Source organism: Astyanax mexicanus, chromosome 24 (genome assembly GCF_023375975.1).
Source record: "Astyanax mexicanus isolate ESR-SI-001 chromosome 24, AstMex3_surface, whole genome shotgun sequence".
Classification (NCBI taxonomy): domain Eukaryota; kingdom Metazoa; phylum Chordata; class Actinopteri; order Characiformes; family Acestrorhamphidae; genus Astyanax; species Astyanax mexicanus.
This window is the reverse complement of record NC_064431.1, coordinates 13211933-13231134: the sequence shown is the minus strand read 5'-3', so window position 1 is coordinate 13231134 and position 19202 is coordinate 13211933. Positions and strand designations below refer to the sequence as shown.

Below are 19202 nucleotides of genomic sequence, written 5' to 3'. Positions count from 1 at the left end.
TATTAGAATGACAAATCTTAACGTGGCTTAATGTACTAAAACAACAAGCCAGAAACACCAAGAATCTCTCATTTATTTTACTGTATAATAAAGACAGTAAATGGTTATAGCGTTTAAAGCTAGTTCTGTGTTTGTGTTTTCCTGCTTTAACACTCTCAGCTTTTCTCAGTAAGGGCAGTTAATTCGTTGGTTGGATCGGCTGGGTGTAATATGCTGTAAACTCCGCTCTAGCATTAGATAAACGCTAGCATTTTTCTTATTACAACTCTTAAACAATCTTGAAATTCAGAGGATCCAGTGATGTTTAGGAGGAAAGTTTACACCGAATAAAACGTCCAGGTTTCAGAACATATTTATTTAGTACAGAATGTGATAGAGGCCAGTTTTTTTAAAAGCCTATTCATTTTCCTCATAGAGAAAAAAAAAACGGTTAAACGAGGACTACAGAATGACACGACTTCAGTGGTCTATTGGTACTTTTGGAAGTGTGGGCAGTGTGCCAAGTCCTGCTGAAAAATGAAATCTGCCTCTTAATTAATGTTGTCAGTAGCAGGGGGAAGCATGAAGTGCTGTAAGATTTTGTGGGAAAACACTGCACTGACTTTGGACTTGATAATAAAACACATTGGATCAATACCAGCAGATGACATGTCTCTCCAAACCATCCCTGATTGTGGAAACTTCAAACTAGACCTCAAGCAGCTTGGACTGTGTCTCTCCACTCTTCCTCCAGACTCTGCTCCCTTAATTTCTAAATAAAATGCTAAATTTACTGCTGATCAGTGATGGTTTGGAGAGACATTTCATCTGCTGGTGTTGATCCACTGTGTTTTATCAAGTCCAAAGTCAGTGCAGTGTTTTCCTGGAAAATCTTTTATGATGCAGATTTCATTTTCCAGCAGGACGTGGCACACTGCCCAAACTGTCAATTGGTCTTATATAATATTCCAATTTTCTGAGATACTGATTTTTGTTTTTTTGGGAAGCCATAATCACCAACAATAAAATAAATAAATGCTTGAAATAGATCACTCTGAGTGTAATACATATATATGATATATGAGTTTCACATTTTGAACTGAATTACTGAAATAAAGTAACTTCTCATGATATTATTTATTTTAGATGCACTAGTACATTGAAGCTTGTTGTTTTGTAGTTTTACACTGCTAAGTGGTATTCTATGTAGACAAAAGTTATTGCTTTTTTCTGAAATCAAGGGTATTAAAGCAATGCTTCAAAGTATAGTAGAAAGTCTTCCTCAAACAGTAGAGACAGTTACTCCAACAAAAGCATAATAAACTTTTTTTAATACACTTTATTTCAGAAAAAAAACTAAGAATGAGGAGGTCTCCCAATACTTTTATCTACATAGAGTACATTAACTTCTTAGCATCAGTGTAAAACTACAAAACTTCAAACATCGAATGTGTAATGACTGATTGAGAACATTTGGTGTAAATTAGATATTTTTCTGAACTATACTTAAATCTAATAAACTGTTTAATGACATTTATTGAAGTTGTTCCCCAATTTATTTGTGCTAAACACACCCTACCCCCCCCCCCTTCCCCTCACACACACTTCAGATAGAGTATGATGTCACTTTAACAGCTAATGAGAAACAGCTATCATAAAAAGCATGATGTCAGATGTTCAGGGATCCATGCTATAAGATCAGTGTGATGTAATGGGGCGGTACACGCTTTAGGAAACTATGCATTTATTCGTCAGGAAAAGTGGAGAGAACTTTCTGGGTCTGGCAATTAAGTTGAAGCTCTGATTTCATCTTCTGCCCCAGTATTTCTGTTCTCTGTGGTTTTACAGTATTCTGGAGAAACATGAGGACCACTGTATAAACCACAGCGTATATCAAAAACACAGATGTTGAGTAGTAGCAAAAAATCAAGTTACACAATTATTCCCCTCCTTCACAGTTTCTGATCAGACAAGACACGGTTGGGGTTAGTTTAATGGTTTAGCTGGTCTTATTATCAACCAGCCTTTGGACATAATCAGTGACCAGAATGACCAAGCTGGTTGACAAACATGACCAATATGACCATGCTGGTCAACTAGCATAACTAGCAAGACCAATATGACAAAGCTGGTAGACCAGCATGACCAGTATTACCAATCTGGACTATTAGCATGACCAACAAGACCAACACGATTAAGCTGGTAGATCAACAGGACCAATATGACCAAGCTGGTCATCTAGCATAACCAGCAAGACCAACATGACCAAGCTGCTCATCCAGCATAACCAGCAAGACCAACATGACCAATATGACCAAGCTGGTCATCTAGCATAACCAGCAAGACCAATATGACCAAAAAGATTGTTGTAGCCTAGAAGTTCTAAGGCTAGTGTAGCTAGTTAACTAATCTAACCTAGCAAACAAACCTCCTAAATGTTCCCTACCTATGCTTCTCTTAATGTTCTTAGACTTCATCCAGACTTTTTCAGAGACACAATACGACTTATTGTGAACTTAAAGTAAACACAATCTAACTAAGCAATACTAATAACTAATACAATCTTAGCAGTATAAGGTGCTATATGGCTTCAGTGCTTAGCTAAAGAAAACATTACCAGACTACATTTGGGTTACCGGTAATTGTCTTTGCCATAATATTGCTTTGAACAGGTTTTTCAGTGTAAATCAACATATAATATGAACTTTTTATGTTTTTGATCACTACAATTCTACAATTCTTTCTACTCCAGCAGGTAGCAGGATTTTCACACACATTAATAGAGGCTCCCTGATGCTCACGAGTGATCTACATTATCTCGCAAATCAGGACACTGTATTTGTGGCGCTCTTGCATACCGAGTGACTGACAAACATAGTGAGAGTGATATAACAGAGCAAAAAGTATTTTCTTTTTACAGATTTATTTAGTTTTTTGCCTTTTTGGCATGTTTGTCATCCATTTTTCCGGTTATCAAACTAACTTTAAACTAATATCAGACGATTATCTGAGTAGATGTAAAAAGCAGTGTTTTTAATGATAATTTCATTTATTAGGGTAAAAAAATCTGAACCTAATAACTTAGGTTGTGCCATCTTGGCGGCAACAACTGCAATTAAGCTTTTGTGATAACGCCTTTTAAATCTCTATGGGGGAATGTTGGCCTGCATTTTCAGCCACATTTATGGGTTTTCCAGCATGAACGGCCTGTTTCAGATCATCAAAAACCTACTCTAAAACCTTGATTCAACGGCGCACTTTCTGGTGTGTTTTGGATCATTGTCCTGCTGCATAACCCAAGTACACCTGAGCTTAAGGTCTTTCCTTCAGAATTTTCTAGTAAAGAGCAGAATTCATTGTTCCATTACTTTTTTTTTAAGTTTGTTTGGATAGCAAATACAGCAAAAACAAATTTAATTCGCATGGGCCAAATAATTTTTCACGACTGTAAAAGCTTGAGGATGGGGGGTTGTGCGGCAGGGTGCTTTCCTGAAATTCCTGCAAAAAAATTGTATAGTGGGAACACTGCAGTTCTAAACATATATTAAAGCCTTTTTTGTGCTCAAGCAATTTTTTAAGATTGTTTTTCCATGGCCTCAACCACTTTCACAATACAGCATCAGAAAAGGTGGTTTTCATAGTCTTTTAACTTTAAATATTTATTTAAAAGCCTTACCTTTCAAATACCTCCACCTTTAGCTCTGTTTTAGCTTCACACGCTGTATAAGTGTTTGATAAGCATGTTTTTAGTATGCATTTAATTTTTGTTGTGAATATCTAATTGTAAAATGGTTCTAATTAACCATTTTTAGAGATAATTAATTTATTTTAGGACAAATAATTTATGTTATGAAATCTCACATTTCCCTACGGCTCATTTTGATCATTATAAATCCATTCAGAATGTGACTGGAAAAAACATTATGGTGGAACATTAACAGACTACAACAGAAATAAACCAACGACTAATTTCTTCAGATTTACAGACTTCATAAACTTTTATAAACACATTTATACATATTCAGATTCAGGTCACTGTCTTAAAAAAGCAACAAAACAAATTAAAAAAGAGGTGGGAGTGTGTTTAACATGGTAACAGAGTGTTATCAACGTGAAAAAGGCACTGGGAAGAGAAATGAATTACACATACAGCACAACATAGATTTAGACGGGAAAACCAAAACAAAATGTACAAATTCCATTTTCTATTTCAAGGCACTGAATAATAAACACTGAAGGACACACTGCCTACTTTACCAGTGTAAAGAGGCTCACTATGGACACCCTGCAGGATTAGTTTAACAGATTTAGTAGTCTACAGCTCAGCATTTAGACCATCTAATGATGTATAACAGAGAAGAAAAGAGATTTGAGTCTTTAAGTGTAAAATGTACTATTAGAACTACAAGTGGGACGTTCTACATGTATCAGCATTTTCCACATCAGCTGTTAGGTGCAGGATTTGTCAATTTCCTGTATTATATTACTTACATAAAACTATACAAACTGACTGGATCTGACTGCAGAAACTAAAAAAAAAACATTATTATAAACAATTGTACAATTTATATTTACTGAAATACTTCTTTTAATTAACAAATACACACACACATACACCACATACACACTCACTCATACATCCTCATTCGTATCACACTGTTCAGCTGTAGTCTGAAAGTCTACAGAGCACTAACAGCAAACTTCACTCAAATTCCTCACCACAGAACTTCTTCCATTAAAGAAATGAACCCCTTCATTCACAAAGGGCTTCACATCACATTATATACAACACAGAAGACCATGAACGTTCGCTACATCATAAGACAATTTTAATAGCTCCATTAACAGTAAGCAGATGACAGTATGTATTGGCGGAGTGGGGTTTGAGGCTTGGCGTTGGATTAGATGCTTTATGACAGCTGGAAGTTATGAAACTGAGCTGAGCAATATGAAATAAATACTATGTATTAAATAAATGACACATATCCCACATTTTTACTGTTTTTTTTTTTTCATTCTTTTTTGCTGTATTTCATTGCTTCCACCTAAGGTCCATAAATGTCTTTAACCTCTGTATGTTCTGTTTACATCTAGCGTATGTTTTAATTGTTTTTTAGGAATATAAGGAATGTATAAGAAAACTGTAGTTCAAAACATTACTTATAACTCAACCTGAGGTGAATGGGTGGAATCTAAACTGTTGCAAATTAATTACCGTATTTTTCGCACTATAAGCTGCATTTAAAATACTTTTAAAATACTATTTTCCCTAAAATCGTGCGGTTTATAATCCGGTGCACCTTATGTATGAGTTCTACCAGTCAGGTGTAAGGAAGCCAATTCGCTGAAGTGCAGCGTTATAAAGCAGTTTCACTTTAGTTCTCCAGCAGTATTAGCATTACCCGCTAAGCGCTAGCCATTTGGCCATTCAGAGGTGAGTATACCGGCCTGTAGCCTGCACATTTACAGTGTTAAAACAAGCTACGTGGGATGAACCGCTAACTAATATTGCCCTGATTTACCAGAACACTCAGGGTTCCTCAATGTAGCGCTGATAGGCGAAGTTTGACGGCATTAGCAATTAGCAGCTAATGCTAATGCTCCAGCCTTATCTGTAAATCTAAGCTTACTGTAAGTAAACAGAAGCAGTTTACTCACCCAAATAAACAGTTTTTAGGAGAGAAATCTGTGTAGATTAACGTCCAGCTCTGGTTTGACTTGTCTGACTCATCTGAAATGTTTGTTAAGTGACCTAAACTTAATTAATTAAACTGAATTAGAAGGGAAACATGGCAACACTCCTGTTCCTAACAAGTGCCACTTAAAATGCTTCTTATTATTTAGTGTATAAAAATTGATTAAAAAAATAGATGTTTATTGATAGTGCGCCTTATAATCCGGTGCGTCTTAATAGTGCAAAAAATACGGTAAATGTTGGATTTTGTGACTTCACAAAAACAGTAAAATTTTGAAAATATAGTTTTTGTTGATTAGTTTCCACATGTACGAACGAGAGGAAGTGTGTGGGATGTTCTGAAGCTTAAACAATGTTCATACACTTTGACATCATAAAGAAAAGTCAAGAAAATTTGATTTCCCACAATACGGGCCCTTTAAGAGCACAGCTAATTTAATTAACCTAACATGTGTAGTTTCAGTCTGAGCTATGGTCAGGATCTAGTGTTTAATCCAGGTTCTCACAACACTATAGATGCTAAATGTACTTCCTAATAAACGTAACTATTATCCAAACCCGGTGCCACTCACTACGGTGTACCACACTATCATGTTTTCTCCTTATGCAGACTGTTAGTGCTGTGATCGCTGAAGATGTCATCAGGCCTGTGCTGCTGGAGTGGTCGCTGTGAGTGGAACTGTGGAACCAGTCTCATAGTCAAAATCCACCACAGTGTGGTTGGTGGTGCTCAGGCTGCTCAGAGACGTGCCTGTACCCATCTGGCGGTCTCGAAGACTCTGCAGGTAGCTCTGTGAGGTCACGGCAGAGAAACAGATACAGAAAAAGAGAAAGAGAAAAACAAGGAGGTGATTTTTCCCTCGGGCCATATTTAGATTCAAATTTTTAAATAAGATTCCATTAAAATATATTGGAAAAAACAGTTGCACCCAGAAGGAAGTGTTGGACTGTAATGCTATTCAGGAGGAAGATAAAAGTTACCAGAAACAATAAATTATTAAAAATTAAGACTGGAATATATGAAACTCATGGTCATATTTATTGACTTACACATACACAGTAGTGTAGAGGTTGTAGAGGTTCCTAATGGCGTCCTGCGATAATCTTTCCAGTTCCTGCAGATTTTGAGTGTTGACATTGCGTCTAATAGCATCTCACACATTTACAATCAATGACAGACCTGGTGCTGTCTTCAAGGGAAGCTTTTAAGATAGTAGCAGTATGTGGACGAGCATTCTCATTCTCATGTTGGAATAGCACACTGGAGTGTGCAGTCAGAATGTAACATTGGGTTGTCAAAGATCCTGCAATTGTATAAAATTGCACTCCATGCAACCAGGCCTTCTGGACGTGTGAGGAGTGACAGCAAATCTTGGAGCTGGCCTCGCACTGCCTCCACACACAGATTTGTTGGTCATCTCCAACAAGACACAAGTAGGACTCATCACTGAAGATTATATTCTGGCACGACTACCCACCAACTTTCATTCCTGTAGACGTATCCTTCCAGGTGCAACTATTTGTTGGACCATGAGTGTAAATAAATAAATAAAAGATGGACTAGCATTAGAATTTGCTGAGAAATGTAATTTATCAGATGTCATCAAGGGAACATCTGAACTATAGATTTTAGGAAGATAAATCACCATTAAGTTCTTATGAAACTAACTGGTGCTAGTAGATCTCCAGCATAACGTTTTACAGGCGTCGGTTTTCGGCGATACGTCCCCTCCTGACCCCCCGACAGCTGCAGCTTCTTAGCGTCCTTCTGCCGTATCCTCATCAGCTGCACTCTCTTCTGTCTCCTGCTGATAATCACTGAAACAGAGAAAACACAACAAAAAATGTTACAGGGTGGTAATACAAAAAAAGCTGAAAACCTCTGACCTGTTACTTCTTGACTTAAGTGCCGCCTTTGACACAGTGAGTCATTCCATTCTCCTGTCTAGGCTGCACGAACTGGGAATTGATGGTACTGCCCTCGATTGGTTTACATCCTACCTGACCAATAGGCAGCAGTTTATCACCCTCTCTGGTCACACTTCCTCTACCTCTGTGGTCTCTCAAGGGGTCCCTCAAGGATCTGTCCTTGGACCTCTCCTCTTCATTGTTTATATCCTTCCCCTTGGACACATACTTCGTCGTTACAACCTGCATTTTCACTGCTATGCTGATGACACACAGATTTACCTTAACACCAAATCACTTAAAAACCCACCCCTTTCTCACTTAGAGGCCTGCTCGTCTGAAATCAAGAGTTGGATGAATCACAACTTTCTTATGTTAAATAGCTCCAAAACTGAACTCATTCTCATTGGATCCAAGTCTATCCTTAAGAAAACTCCCACTCTTACTCTTTGTATCGATGGTTTAGCCATATCTCCCTCACCACTTGTCCGTAATCTAGGTGTTATCCTTGATTCAACCCTCTCATTTACTGCTCATATTAACTCTATTGTCAAAATTTCATTTTTCCACCTGCGCAATATTGCTAAAATAAGATCATCTCTCTCTCAGTCAGCTGCTGAAATCCTTATTCATGCTTTCATTTCCAGCCGTCTAGACTACTGTAATTCTCTCCTTTTAGGTGTCAACTCTTCCTCCATTCACAAACTTTAAATGGTTCAGAACTCTGCCGCCCAGCTTCTCACACACACTCGTGCACATCACCACATCACCCCTGTCCTCCAGCGTCTCCATTGGCTTCCTGTGCAATATCGCATTCAGTTCAAAATTCTTCTGCTCACCTATAAAGCCCTAAATAACCTCACCCCTTCTTACCTGTCTGATCTTCTTTCTCCCTATACACCCTCTCGCTCTCTCAGGTCATCCTCAGCTGGACTTCTCACCATCCCTCCATCTACCCTCTGAGGTTTTGGTGACAGAGCCTTCTCAACATCTGCCCCTAGACTTTGGAACTCTCTCCCATTAGTGGTTAAACAAACCACTTCACTCTCCATATTCAAATCTAATCTGAAATCTTATAATAAAAAAATAATAATTTGATTATTGAGGAAAATTTCTCTTATTTTTTAATCATTAAAGTTAATTACCGGTTTAAATACTAAATTTAGGTTATATCGCCCAGATACACACAAAAAAAACCCCATAAAAACCAAATAAAAACTGGAACTGTCTCCTGTACCTTCAGTATGTGAGAAGCCTTCAGCCGTGAGCTTCCACTGCACCAGCACACCCATGAGGCTGAGCGTGGGCCAGATGCCCAGGATGACCCAGCTGTACCAGCAGAGGGGCACGGGGGTGGGAACCAGGCGCAGGCAGTCGTACACGTGAGTGGCCAGCGCCAGCATCTCCACAAAATAATCAGCACACACCGTCATGATGGCAGCGCCGAACACTGCTGTGGAGAGGATGGTGAAGAGCTTCTGCCACTGAAGGGTGAAAACAGAACACAGCATGCCTGTACCGAGGAGGGCACCGAGGGGAACCTGAGAACAAATGGTTAATACAGGTTACCCAAATATATACATATATATATAACTTAATATATATACTAGTGAATCTCATAAAAATTAGAATAATAATTAAAAAGTTACTTTATTTCAGTAAATCAGTTTAAAATGTGAAATTATATAGTTGTTCTACACACAGAGTGATCTATTTTAAGGGTTTATTTATTTTATTGTTGATGATTATGGCTTACAGCCAATGAAAACCCAAAAATCTGTATCTCAGAAAGTTGGAATATTACATACGACCAACTGGTTCTATTGGCAGTGTGGGCAGTGTGCCAAATCCTGCTGGAAAATGAAATTTACATTTTTATAAAAGTGGTCAGCAGACGGAAGCATGAAGTGCTGTAAGATTTTTTAGGAAAACATTGCACTGACTTTGGACTTGATGTAACACAGTGGACTAACATCAGATGACACAGATGACATGGTTCTCCAACCATCACTGATCATCAGTAAATGGAAATCAATGGACCAGAGTCTGGAGGAAGAGTGGAGAAACACACAGTTCAAGCTACTTGAGGTCTAGTGTGATGTTTTAACAATTAGTGATGGTTTGGAGAGACATGTGATCTTCTGGTGTTGGTCCACTGTGTTATATCAAGTCCAAAATCTCAACACCACTAAAAAAGAATGGTTGACTGATGGTGGAACTTGTGGAAAGAAACATCTTGGTTCTCTCAGTCCAATAATCTGCCCTCTCTTAAAGTCTGGGCCAAATGTCTTATTGTGCATTTCAGAGCCATGTCTAGGAATTAGTGATCTCTCACCAGCAGGTACACTCTCTGACAGGCTTTTTATTCAGCAGCATGAGAAACACTTTTACGTCTCATCATCAATATATAAACTGTATACTAAAAATAGTCAGTAAAGCCAGTGGAGGATGTATTCATCTGTTTCAGCACATGCTAGTGGTACGTACCCATACAGTGCCAGGTGTGTAAAACTGGTGAGTGACCAGCAGCCCAGCAAGAGCGAGTAGAAGGCCCAGAAGGAGGCCGGTCATAAAGAGGCCAACACTGCGGACCAGCATGGTGACCAGGCCACACAGCAGCCCAATACCCAGCCCGATCCCAGCACTGGCCTCCACACTCAGCTGTGTGTCCAGCACTCGCTCTTTATGACACAGCAAGAAGATAATAACCGAGCCGAACATCAGGCCCGACAGGAACATGACAGCTTTGAAGCAGCGGTAACCTGAAACAGAGTGCAGTTACAGCAAGACTAATATACTATTATATTATTATAATACAGTTACAACATAAAGGACAAGTTACAATGTTTCCACATTTAGAGCAATCACGCTTTTTATCTGTAATAAATTGATTCAGCTGGAATTGATGGCAATAGTTTTGGTCAAACTTCGCAACCATCTGAAAAATCACCACAGGATCAGCACACTTTTGTAGCTCTCAGCTGGTCACGAATGCACGTGTACAGCTGTTGATGGGGTGGCGCTAAAAGAGTGATTTGTATTTACTGTAGTGGTTTAAAGGTGTATTATACCCACAAGCAAAAAGATTCAGATTTTTGTGTAATAGTTGGTTAAATAAGAATGTACCTGCCAACATTCAAAAACTTCATGAAGTGTCATGCAAAAACATTTTATCTCTACTGGAACTTTACAGGGGAAAGTGAAAGATTTAATTCCAAGTAATTTTGGAGCATTTCTATTTGTCCTTTAACCACGAATTACTGAAACAAAGTAAAAAAACATGCATTAACAATCCATTGATAATTTATTCAACATACTACACTGACACGCCACAGGTCACAAGACAGCAGTATGTAAGTTCTGTACAGATTGTTATCTTGGGGACCTTGGGAATGCCCACACCTGTATAAGTGGTGGGGTGTTATCGTGTGGAACATGGAAAGAGACATAGGAAACAATTTTAGTTTCATGTCTTTTGACATGTTAAATGTCAGTGTATAGCAGATCTTTCGAACGACAATGTTCGCTGCTCTTTGATGAGGAATGGACCAACAGAAAATGCTCTGAGATACAGAACATCTACATCACACACACTTTATTTGGGACACTAACATTGTAGCATGTGGTGCTAGACTGTAGTAGACAATACGACAGATGGGCTCCAGTCTGTAACTGATCTGTATGGGTTGAGTATTCCATATGGTGTTTCCTTTATTTTGTCACACAAAGTGCTTCATCAGTAGAATGAACTAAGCAGTTTATGTGGGACTGTTATCAGAACATCTCTCCTTTCAGTCTCTGCTTACCAAAAAAACAGTAGATAATTCCAAACAGGCAGCACATGGAGCAGATGACAGCAGGGATGACCTCATATTTCCTCTGAATCTCCAGCTGACAGGCGTCCACCTCCCCCAGGCCCGTCACTCCCTCGTCCGGGCCCGGCCCAGCCATCTCCATTGCTCGGACAGGGGAAGGGGCGTTCCGTGATGAAGGAGGAGACAAACTATTATCCGGACTTCATTGGGGATGAGTTGGCACCTAAAGACAAAGAACAAAAACAGACTCAGTGAGTGCGTTTACATGTGCTTGATAATCCGATTACTGCAGAACATCAGAATTGGTCAGTAAACCAATGAACTTAAAATTATTGGGACACTGAAAATGGAGTGACAGTTTAGAGGACAACAAATCTGATGGCAAACAAACTGGGCTGTTTTATCACTGAAAGATATGGAAACATGAGAACGGGTGGAGCTACACATTAAACTGCAAACAGCCGAGGCAGTACAGACGCGCAAGACCAGTGATATTTGAGAAGTGAAATTCAGTAAATATAGGATTTACAGAAAGTGTGCAATTATCATTTTCCCAACAGAAAAATGACATAAATATTTAGTAGATCCTCATTTTGCTAAAATAACAGCCTCTAAACTCTTCCTATAGCTTCCAATGAGAGTCTGGCTTCTGGTTGAAGGTATTTTGGATCATTCTTCTTTACAAAACATCTCAAGTTCAGTCAGTTTTGATGGTTTCTGAGCATGAACAGCCTGCTTTAAAACACACCACAGATTTTCAATAATATTCAGGTCTGGGGACTGAGATGAGATCAATCCAGAACGTTGTACTTGTTCCTCTGCATGAATGCTTTAGTAGATTTTGAGCAGTTTTTAGAGTCGTTGTCTTGTTGAGGTTTCCAGCCCTGAAGCAACTTCAACTTTCTCACTGATTCTTGAACATTGTTCTCAAGAATCTGCTGATATTGACTGAAATTCATACGACCCTCAACTTTAACAAGATTCCCAGTACCTGCACTGATCACACAGCCCCACAGCATGATGGAACTACCACTAAATTTTACTGTGGGGAGCAGTAAAGTGTTTGTATTGGAATGCTGTGTTCTTTTTCCTCCATGCATACTGCCCTCCAAATAACTCAATTTTTGTTACAATTATCAGTCCACAGAACCTTATTCCAAACTGTAGCTGACTTGTTCTTTAGCATACCTCAAGCGACTCTGTTTGTGGCGTGTGCTTAGAAAAGGCTTCGTCTGCATTACTCTCCCGTACAGCCTCTCCTTGTGCAAAGTGTGCTGAAAAGTTGAATGATGCACAGTGACTCCATCTGCAGCAAGATGATGTCGTAGGACTTTGGAGCTGGTCTGTGGGTTAACTATGACTGTTCTCACCATCCTTCTCCTCTGCTTATCTGAGATTTTTCTTGGCCCCCAATTCAGGCCTTAATTAGAAGTGTGCCTGTGGTTCTTCCATTCCCTCACTATGTTCCAGATGAAATCATGATTTTTAACAATCTTTGTTTTTTAAGTTCATTTGAGATTTGTATTCACCTGTGTATGTAGATTAAAGGTAATTTTGTGTTCAAATAATTAGTGCTTAGGGTATTCAAATCAATAAAAAGAAAAGGGTGCCCAAATTTAAGCACCTGACTAATTTTGTCTAAAGAATGATTGCACACTTTCTGTAAATTCTATTAATTTCATTTAATTCTCAAATATCACTGTGTTCATCTGCTATATAATATATTTAACTGAAATGGCTGCTCTGAACAACCAATTATTTATTAAGGAAAATTGTGGTCAAATTGTGGTCAAGAGGTGGCCTTTTTCATACCACTGTATATAATATACTGTCAATGGTGTTAGAAATATAAACTATTATTTTCATTATTGTTTTTTCTTATTATATAATGGTGATTGGGTGATTCCATGCTAATAAAATCCAGTAACATCCAGTTTTCCCCAGTAACTAAACAATCCTCTGTTCCTGCACACACACACACACACACACACACACACACACACACACACACACACACACACACACACACACACACACACACTCCTCTCAGCAGCTGCAGGGGAGTCAGCCGGTTTGAGGGTGGGGGCATATTTCAAACACCACTCACTCATTCCTCACAGCCAATCATACAGGCAGAGAGCTGTGAAGAGGTGGGACTTCTTGGTAAACAAAGCCAATAAGATGCGTTCACACTCTCTCAGCATGCCTCCAGCTTAACAAGCAGCCGGGGTCACAGCACAGATCCAGGCCTTTGTATCGGCCTATAATAGCCCCATTCTCCTCCACACACACACACACACACACACACACACACACAACCACACAAACTGTGCCTCTCCTAACTTACTCACTCACTCAAACACACACACATTCAAGTTTCTGCTCTGTCTTACAAAGGCTAGCTCAGTGGCAAACGTGTGTGTGTACTTGTGTGACTGCTCATTGCATTTTTTATAAAACGGTTCACTTCACTGTTGGTTATTAAATATGCTGCTGGCATGTGGGTGTGTGTGTGTATGTGTGTGTCTGTCGGATTGCACAGTATGGCATTTGTTAATAGTTGGCATGATGATGGCATTTTGCAAAAAAAGCCCTCTGACCAATCAGAGTGTTTTTTAAGATGTATTTGAAAATCCTGACCAATTGCAGCTTTCGTTAAATTATATGGACCAAAGTTCCGGGGCATCAACTCATTCAATCAAGGGTATCAAAAGTACTTACAGAGTACCAACAGAGAATAAACAAGCTGTGAGTGTGGATATGCACATCTGTGTCAGCAAAATGTGCAACTTGAAGTAGCTGAAGAGTAGAACTACTAAGGTATATTTATGATTAGAATAGCAGAACTAAGGTAAAAATAATCATTATAATAGTACTGCTTATGTACATTCATGATTAGAATAGAAGTGCTGGGGTAAATGGGGGGATGATGAGAGCAGCACTGCTGAGGTAATTTTTGTATTAGAATAGCATTACAGCAGTAACTATGATTTGCACAACACTTCTGAGGTTAATTAATGATTAGATTGAACCTGCTAAGGTACATGTATGATTACAGTACCACTGCTGAGGTAAAATGAATAATAAGTGTAGCACTTTTGAGGTAAATGTATGATTACAATAGCACTGCTGAGATAAATGATTACATTAACACTTGGTATGGTTTCGAGCAAAAATGTACATTTCTGTGTATATCTAATAGTTAGTGTTGGGTATGCCTTTAGTAGTGAAGGAAAACTTTGAGAAGATCTGTAAGGAATATAGAGCAGAGAAACCATCTCAAGCCTGCAAGAACTCCCTCCATCTGTGGAAAAAGTGAGAGAGCAGGAATAGTCATCTTTCCACCCGTCCCTCGTTCTCCTACAGAACACGAGTGGAACCAGAGAACATAAGGAAAGAGAGCGAGTGAACGAGGCAGCGGAGAAGAAAAGGTGGATCAGGGCCAGCTGGCTGTTTTTCCTCTGAGCTGAAAACGTGAGTTTAGTGTAATCGGATAGCGATGGGGGTGAGATCATCGGACTCTGTGGAGAGAGAAAGGCCATCCTGGCCTCCAGCATGGCTCCACCCCCTCCCACACAGCCCAGCCAGTCCTGTGTTTAACCCCCAGCACCCCCCCAACCCTCCACACTCCTGTAGTCTATAGCCTGACAGTGTTTATATGCAACCTGATCCAATTCGGCTGGTTTAAGATCTGCTGACGTTTCTCTGTGAGGGGCTGGTTTATCAGACTACCAGATGGCGATATTTTGTTTAACATGTACACAATTCCATTAAAAACCCTGAAGAGTTATTTTTTCCTCATTTCATGATTTTCTTTAAACCTGTTTATGGTGTTTGTGTGGTTTTATTCACCAAAAAGGGTGATTTCATACTTAGCTTCTTTGGAGTTTCTGACTTTTCAGGCTTTTTGATCCTAACCTAAAGAGCAGGTGTGAAATTTGGTCCGACCAAAAGAGGTAGTCTTCGTCTTGGTTTGCAGTGTGAAAACACTTTTTCGAAAGATTCGGACCAATCACAGGAAGATGAGTTAGGCTATCATCGCCCATTAAACAATAGAAAAAGACAAATAAGAAGTATTGTGACAAAATCCAACTCCCCTTGGTGTGCATGTGCGTCATGCAGAGGTATGGGCACAACAGGTCATGCTGGGTGATTACTGTATCTACTGTAACTGTAGATTTACATGGTTTTATAATCAAAAATAAAAGAAATCTGAGGGGAATCTGTTATGCTCAATCAAAGGGAGATGCATTCTGACAGGGACGCAGAATGTCACTTGATTTTGGAACATTGTTGTAATGCATTTATTGCATTTAGCAAATAAAAGCTAACTTAGTTCAGAATACTCTATGAAGAAGCCTTATTCCAAAGATGTGTTCCAAAGAGTACTATTCTATTGACTGTACTTTACCACAGGGACTAGACAAGGTGTGTCTGTGCATTTTAACATCTGCATCAGCAAAGTATGCAACTAATTTCAAGTAGCTGAATGTCCACAAATGTTTGATATATAAAATTTTCAATGGCAAGGAAAAACTTTACCATGCTGGCACTTTAAAATTTAGTTTTGTGTGGGATGTGGGGTATAGACCTGGTCACCTGGCTGCTTGGGGGAGGGTAACAGTTGGCTGACAGATTTCAGATCTTCTTTGAAGCCGTATTTTGGGGTGTGAGGGGGCGTCGGCGGTGGCGTCGGCCGTGCTGGAGGCCTGGGTGTGCCCGCAGGCTGCTTTTAGTTGTTTCATCCCTATAGGCTCTAATTAAGTCTGGGAAAGCTGGATCTGCTTCCCAGAGCTGTTTTTATTGTGAGAGAGCCCATTATAGCACCACCATACAGTCCATCAGAACATCTGCAGAGCTGTGTGTGAACACTCCTCACTGTCCCACTTACAAGCACGTCCAAATACATCTCTAGAACATCTTTAGAACATCTGACACCGAGTACATTCACATGCACTTCACATTAGTTTGTCAGTAATCACCTCAATACAGTTATTAATTAATTGGGTAATCAGAGAATGGCTAAAACTCCACGTTTACACTAGTCAGAAAATAACCAAATTTTTGCTTTGCAATCAGTCAATGGTCTCACATAAAAAAGAAGCTACAAATATTATTATAACAGACACTTTCAGTAAGTCTGAAATTCTCCAATATGATCTAACAAATTAGATGCTATTCAGCCAGCTAAAGGTGTGCCATTTGCTAGAGGTGCTGTACTCAGTCTTTGTTCTTCAGCTCATTTATTATTTGGTCTGGACCGAGTCCAAAAAGCAGTAAAAACACTATTTTATCTTCTTTTTGGTCACCGGTGTGTGCTGACTGTTTCGCAGCAGCTGAAAGCTTTTAAACCTCTATATTTGCAATTTATTCTTTTTATACTGGTACTATCATTTCTTCTTTTATCCCCTATCACTTGTGTCTTTTGTCTCACACACGTATATATCTGTGATCTTGCTGTATTGTACATTTAGTGTCTCTCATTTATTTATATTTATAATCTTATTTTGCTGTACTTGCTGTAACATCATTTTTATCCTCTTTATGTGCATATGCAGTATTGACAATAAAACTGCTTGACCTGACTTGTGTTAAAAATGTTACAGTAGTTTTGTAATTACATTCAGGTATAAATGTTTAGACTTTTTTTTAAAATAGTGAAAAAGTGCCAAACCTGAGTTAATTTTTGGTCTTAGGCTAAATGATTAATTTTAATCAGTTTCAGTCGAAAATCTTTATTTTTGTGTGTTCTAGTTTTTATCTCTCCACTGTGTGTAAGTGACACTTTTGGTACCAACAGGACAATCTGCAGACCCTAAACGACAGACTGATTCAGCAGCTCTGAACAGACGAGCCAAGTCCAAAGAACGCCAAAAAAGGAGAGCAATAAACCTGGAACAGCGTTACTGACAGAATACTGACCGAACCAGCCGGCAGTGCAGCTGAATCCAGAGCTTACAAATCACACTCTAATTACAGGTTAGTGTGTGGAGGAGGGTTGTAGGACTGAGGGTGAGGGTGGTGAGTCCTATGAGTGTGAATCATGAGAACAATTGAGAGAAGACAACAGAGTTTATTGTGACCGCACCACCTTAACTGGCAACCTTCTAATGACTCCTACAGCCCCTCCGACCAGAACACAGATCTGCTGTGGCCCGAGATCAAGTACAACAAACAACATTCACCTTTACCCAAAGATTTATGATCCTGAATGTAGGGCTGGGTGACATTCTGAAATTATTATATCACAATATTTAAAAATATTATTTTCATAACACATAATATTACTTTTTAAATACATTCCTATAATGCAATTCATCCAATAAGTCGGAATTAAATACACTCTCTGTATTGAAATGTACAGTTCAATGTTCTTTAAGCACTAATGATGTCATGATATGCTTAAAAAATTATATGTGGTCAATATGATAAGAAAATATATCACAATACCTCAGAACAAAACCTTGTACGTTCGAAAGAAAGCCTTAGCTTTTAGCATTAGTGCTGGGCAGTATGACCAAAAAAGTATATCACAGTATTTTTCAGGATATTTTCTATCTTATTTATTTATTTATTTTTTGCATGACTGGGCTTTTATATAGGTTTGTGACTTACTCTACTGTTAAGAGTATATATATAATATCAAACATTAAGGCTTTAAATTAAGGCTATTGGGTTTACTTTGTCTCACAAAATTACACAATATATGAAGAAATCAGACTTCAGTAGCAGAAAAACAGCTGAAGAATGTAAACAATAGACCTTAGAAAAAGATATGCCAACAACTTGAACACAGCTTCCTTTTTAAATTGTTTCATAAACACTACAATGGACATCAAATACTCAATGTTTAAGTATTTAAAAGATATATATTTTTAAAAGCTATATTATACAAGTGAGACACACATTTAATATCAATTTATAATGATTTTCTGAAGACATTAGAGGCATTACAGTATTAAAATTAGCCACAGTTCCCTTTTCTCTCCAGTTAACAAATACATTCAGTTAAGTGTGCATTAATATTATCCTTCAAGCTACAGTATTAATATTTAGTTATATAGTTCCTTCTTTAGTTTTCATAGTTTTAGGGAGTTTAATCTCTTGTGCTGAATAAATGACCGTTTCTGGGGTCGTCTGGTGTACAAGAGGAACATTTCTCCGTTATCTAGCGAACTGTGTGTCTTCTTTGGCAGCGCTTCTGCACAACGCTCTGCAGCGCCTCTAGTGGTATGGCGGTATGGGAAAAATCCATACCGGTTCAAAAGTCTCCTCTGGTATACCGTATGAACCGGTTTACCGGCCAGCACTAGCGTTAGTTAGTGTTGGTAATATTATTAGACTTTTAGCAAAATTTGGTCAATTTATGAGATATTTTGGCACAGTATATAGAAAAGCTGGGAAAATGTAAATAGGTTGAAACAGATATATTAAGTTTTATATATCTCAGTGCTGGAAGCTGGAAGCTGGAAGTTAAAATTTTGGGGAATGTTTCCTGTAACCCTCACTGACACGTAATCAGGAGGGGCTGATTTCTGACCCGGGTTCCTCTCTGCCTGTCCCAGGATAAACGAGCCGGGCAGGAAGCAGACCTGCTCTGGGTGACCTCTCGCTGAGAGACAGGAAGCAAAACAGGAAGTAAAAGACACCGTCACACATGACAGAGTTTAGAGCTTACACAGCGCAGTGTTCTGAGTTCATACATCACCATTACCACAAAACTTTAATTAACAGCCCCAAAATCTGTTTTTCTTAATCTCTGCTTTATTTTTTCAAAATATTATTAACTTCTACATGAGTACATA

The 19202-nt window shown here is 38.7% G+C and overlaps 1 protein-coding gene across 2 annotated transcripts in view; it reads right to left on the bottom strand.

Annotated features, from left to right (window-relative positions):
- Window positions 1–3948: 3948 nt before the first annotated feature.
- The window catches only part of LOC103032980 (transmembrane protein 198), a 31385-nt gene continuing 16131 nt past the window's right edge, over window positions 3949–19202 (bottom strand). The window contains exons 2-6 of one of the 2 annotated variants that reach the window (XM_007229641.4): window positions 11389–11620; window positions 10070–10344; window positions 8820–9123; window positions 7344–7492; window positions 3949–6465 (exon numbers count right to left, since the gene is read on the bottom strand). In XM_007229641.4, coding sequence (XP_007229703.2) covers window positions 6316–6465; window positions 7344–7492; window positions 8820–9123; window positions 10070–10344; window positions 11389–11539 — 1029 coding nt within the window. In that variant the 5' untranslated portion in view covers window positions 11540–11620 and the 3' untranslated portion in view covers window positions 3949–6315. Of the gene's footprint in view, window positions 6466–7320; window positions 7493–8819; window positions 9124–10069; window positions 10345–11388; window positions 11621–19202 lie in introns of both variants that reach the window. The other variant, XM_007229642.4, reaches the window with a different exon arrangement.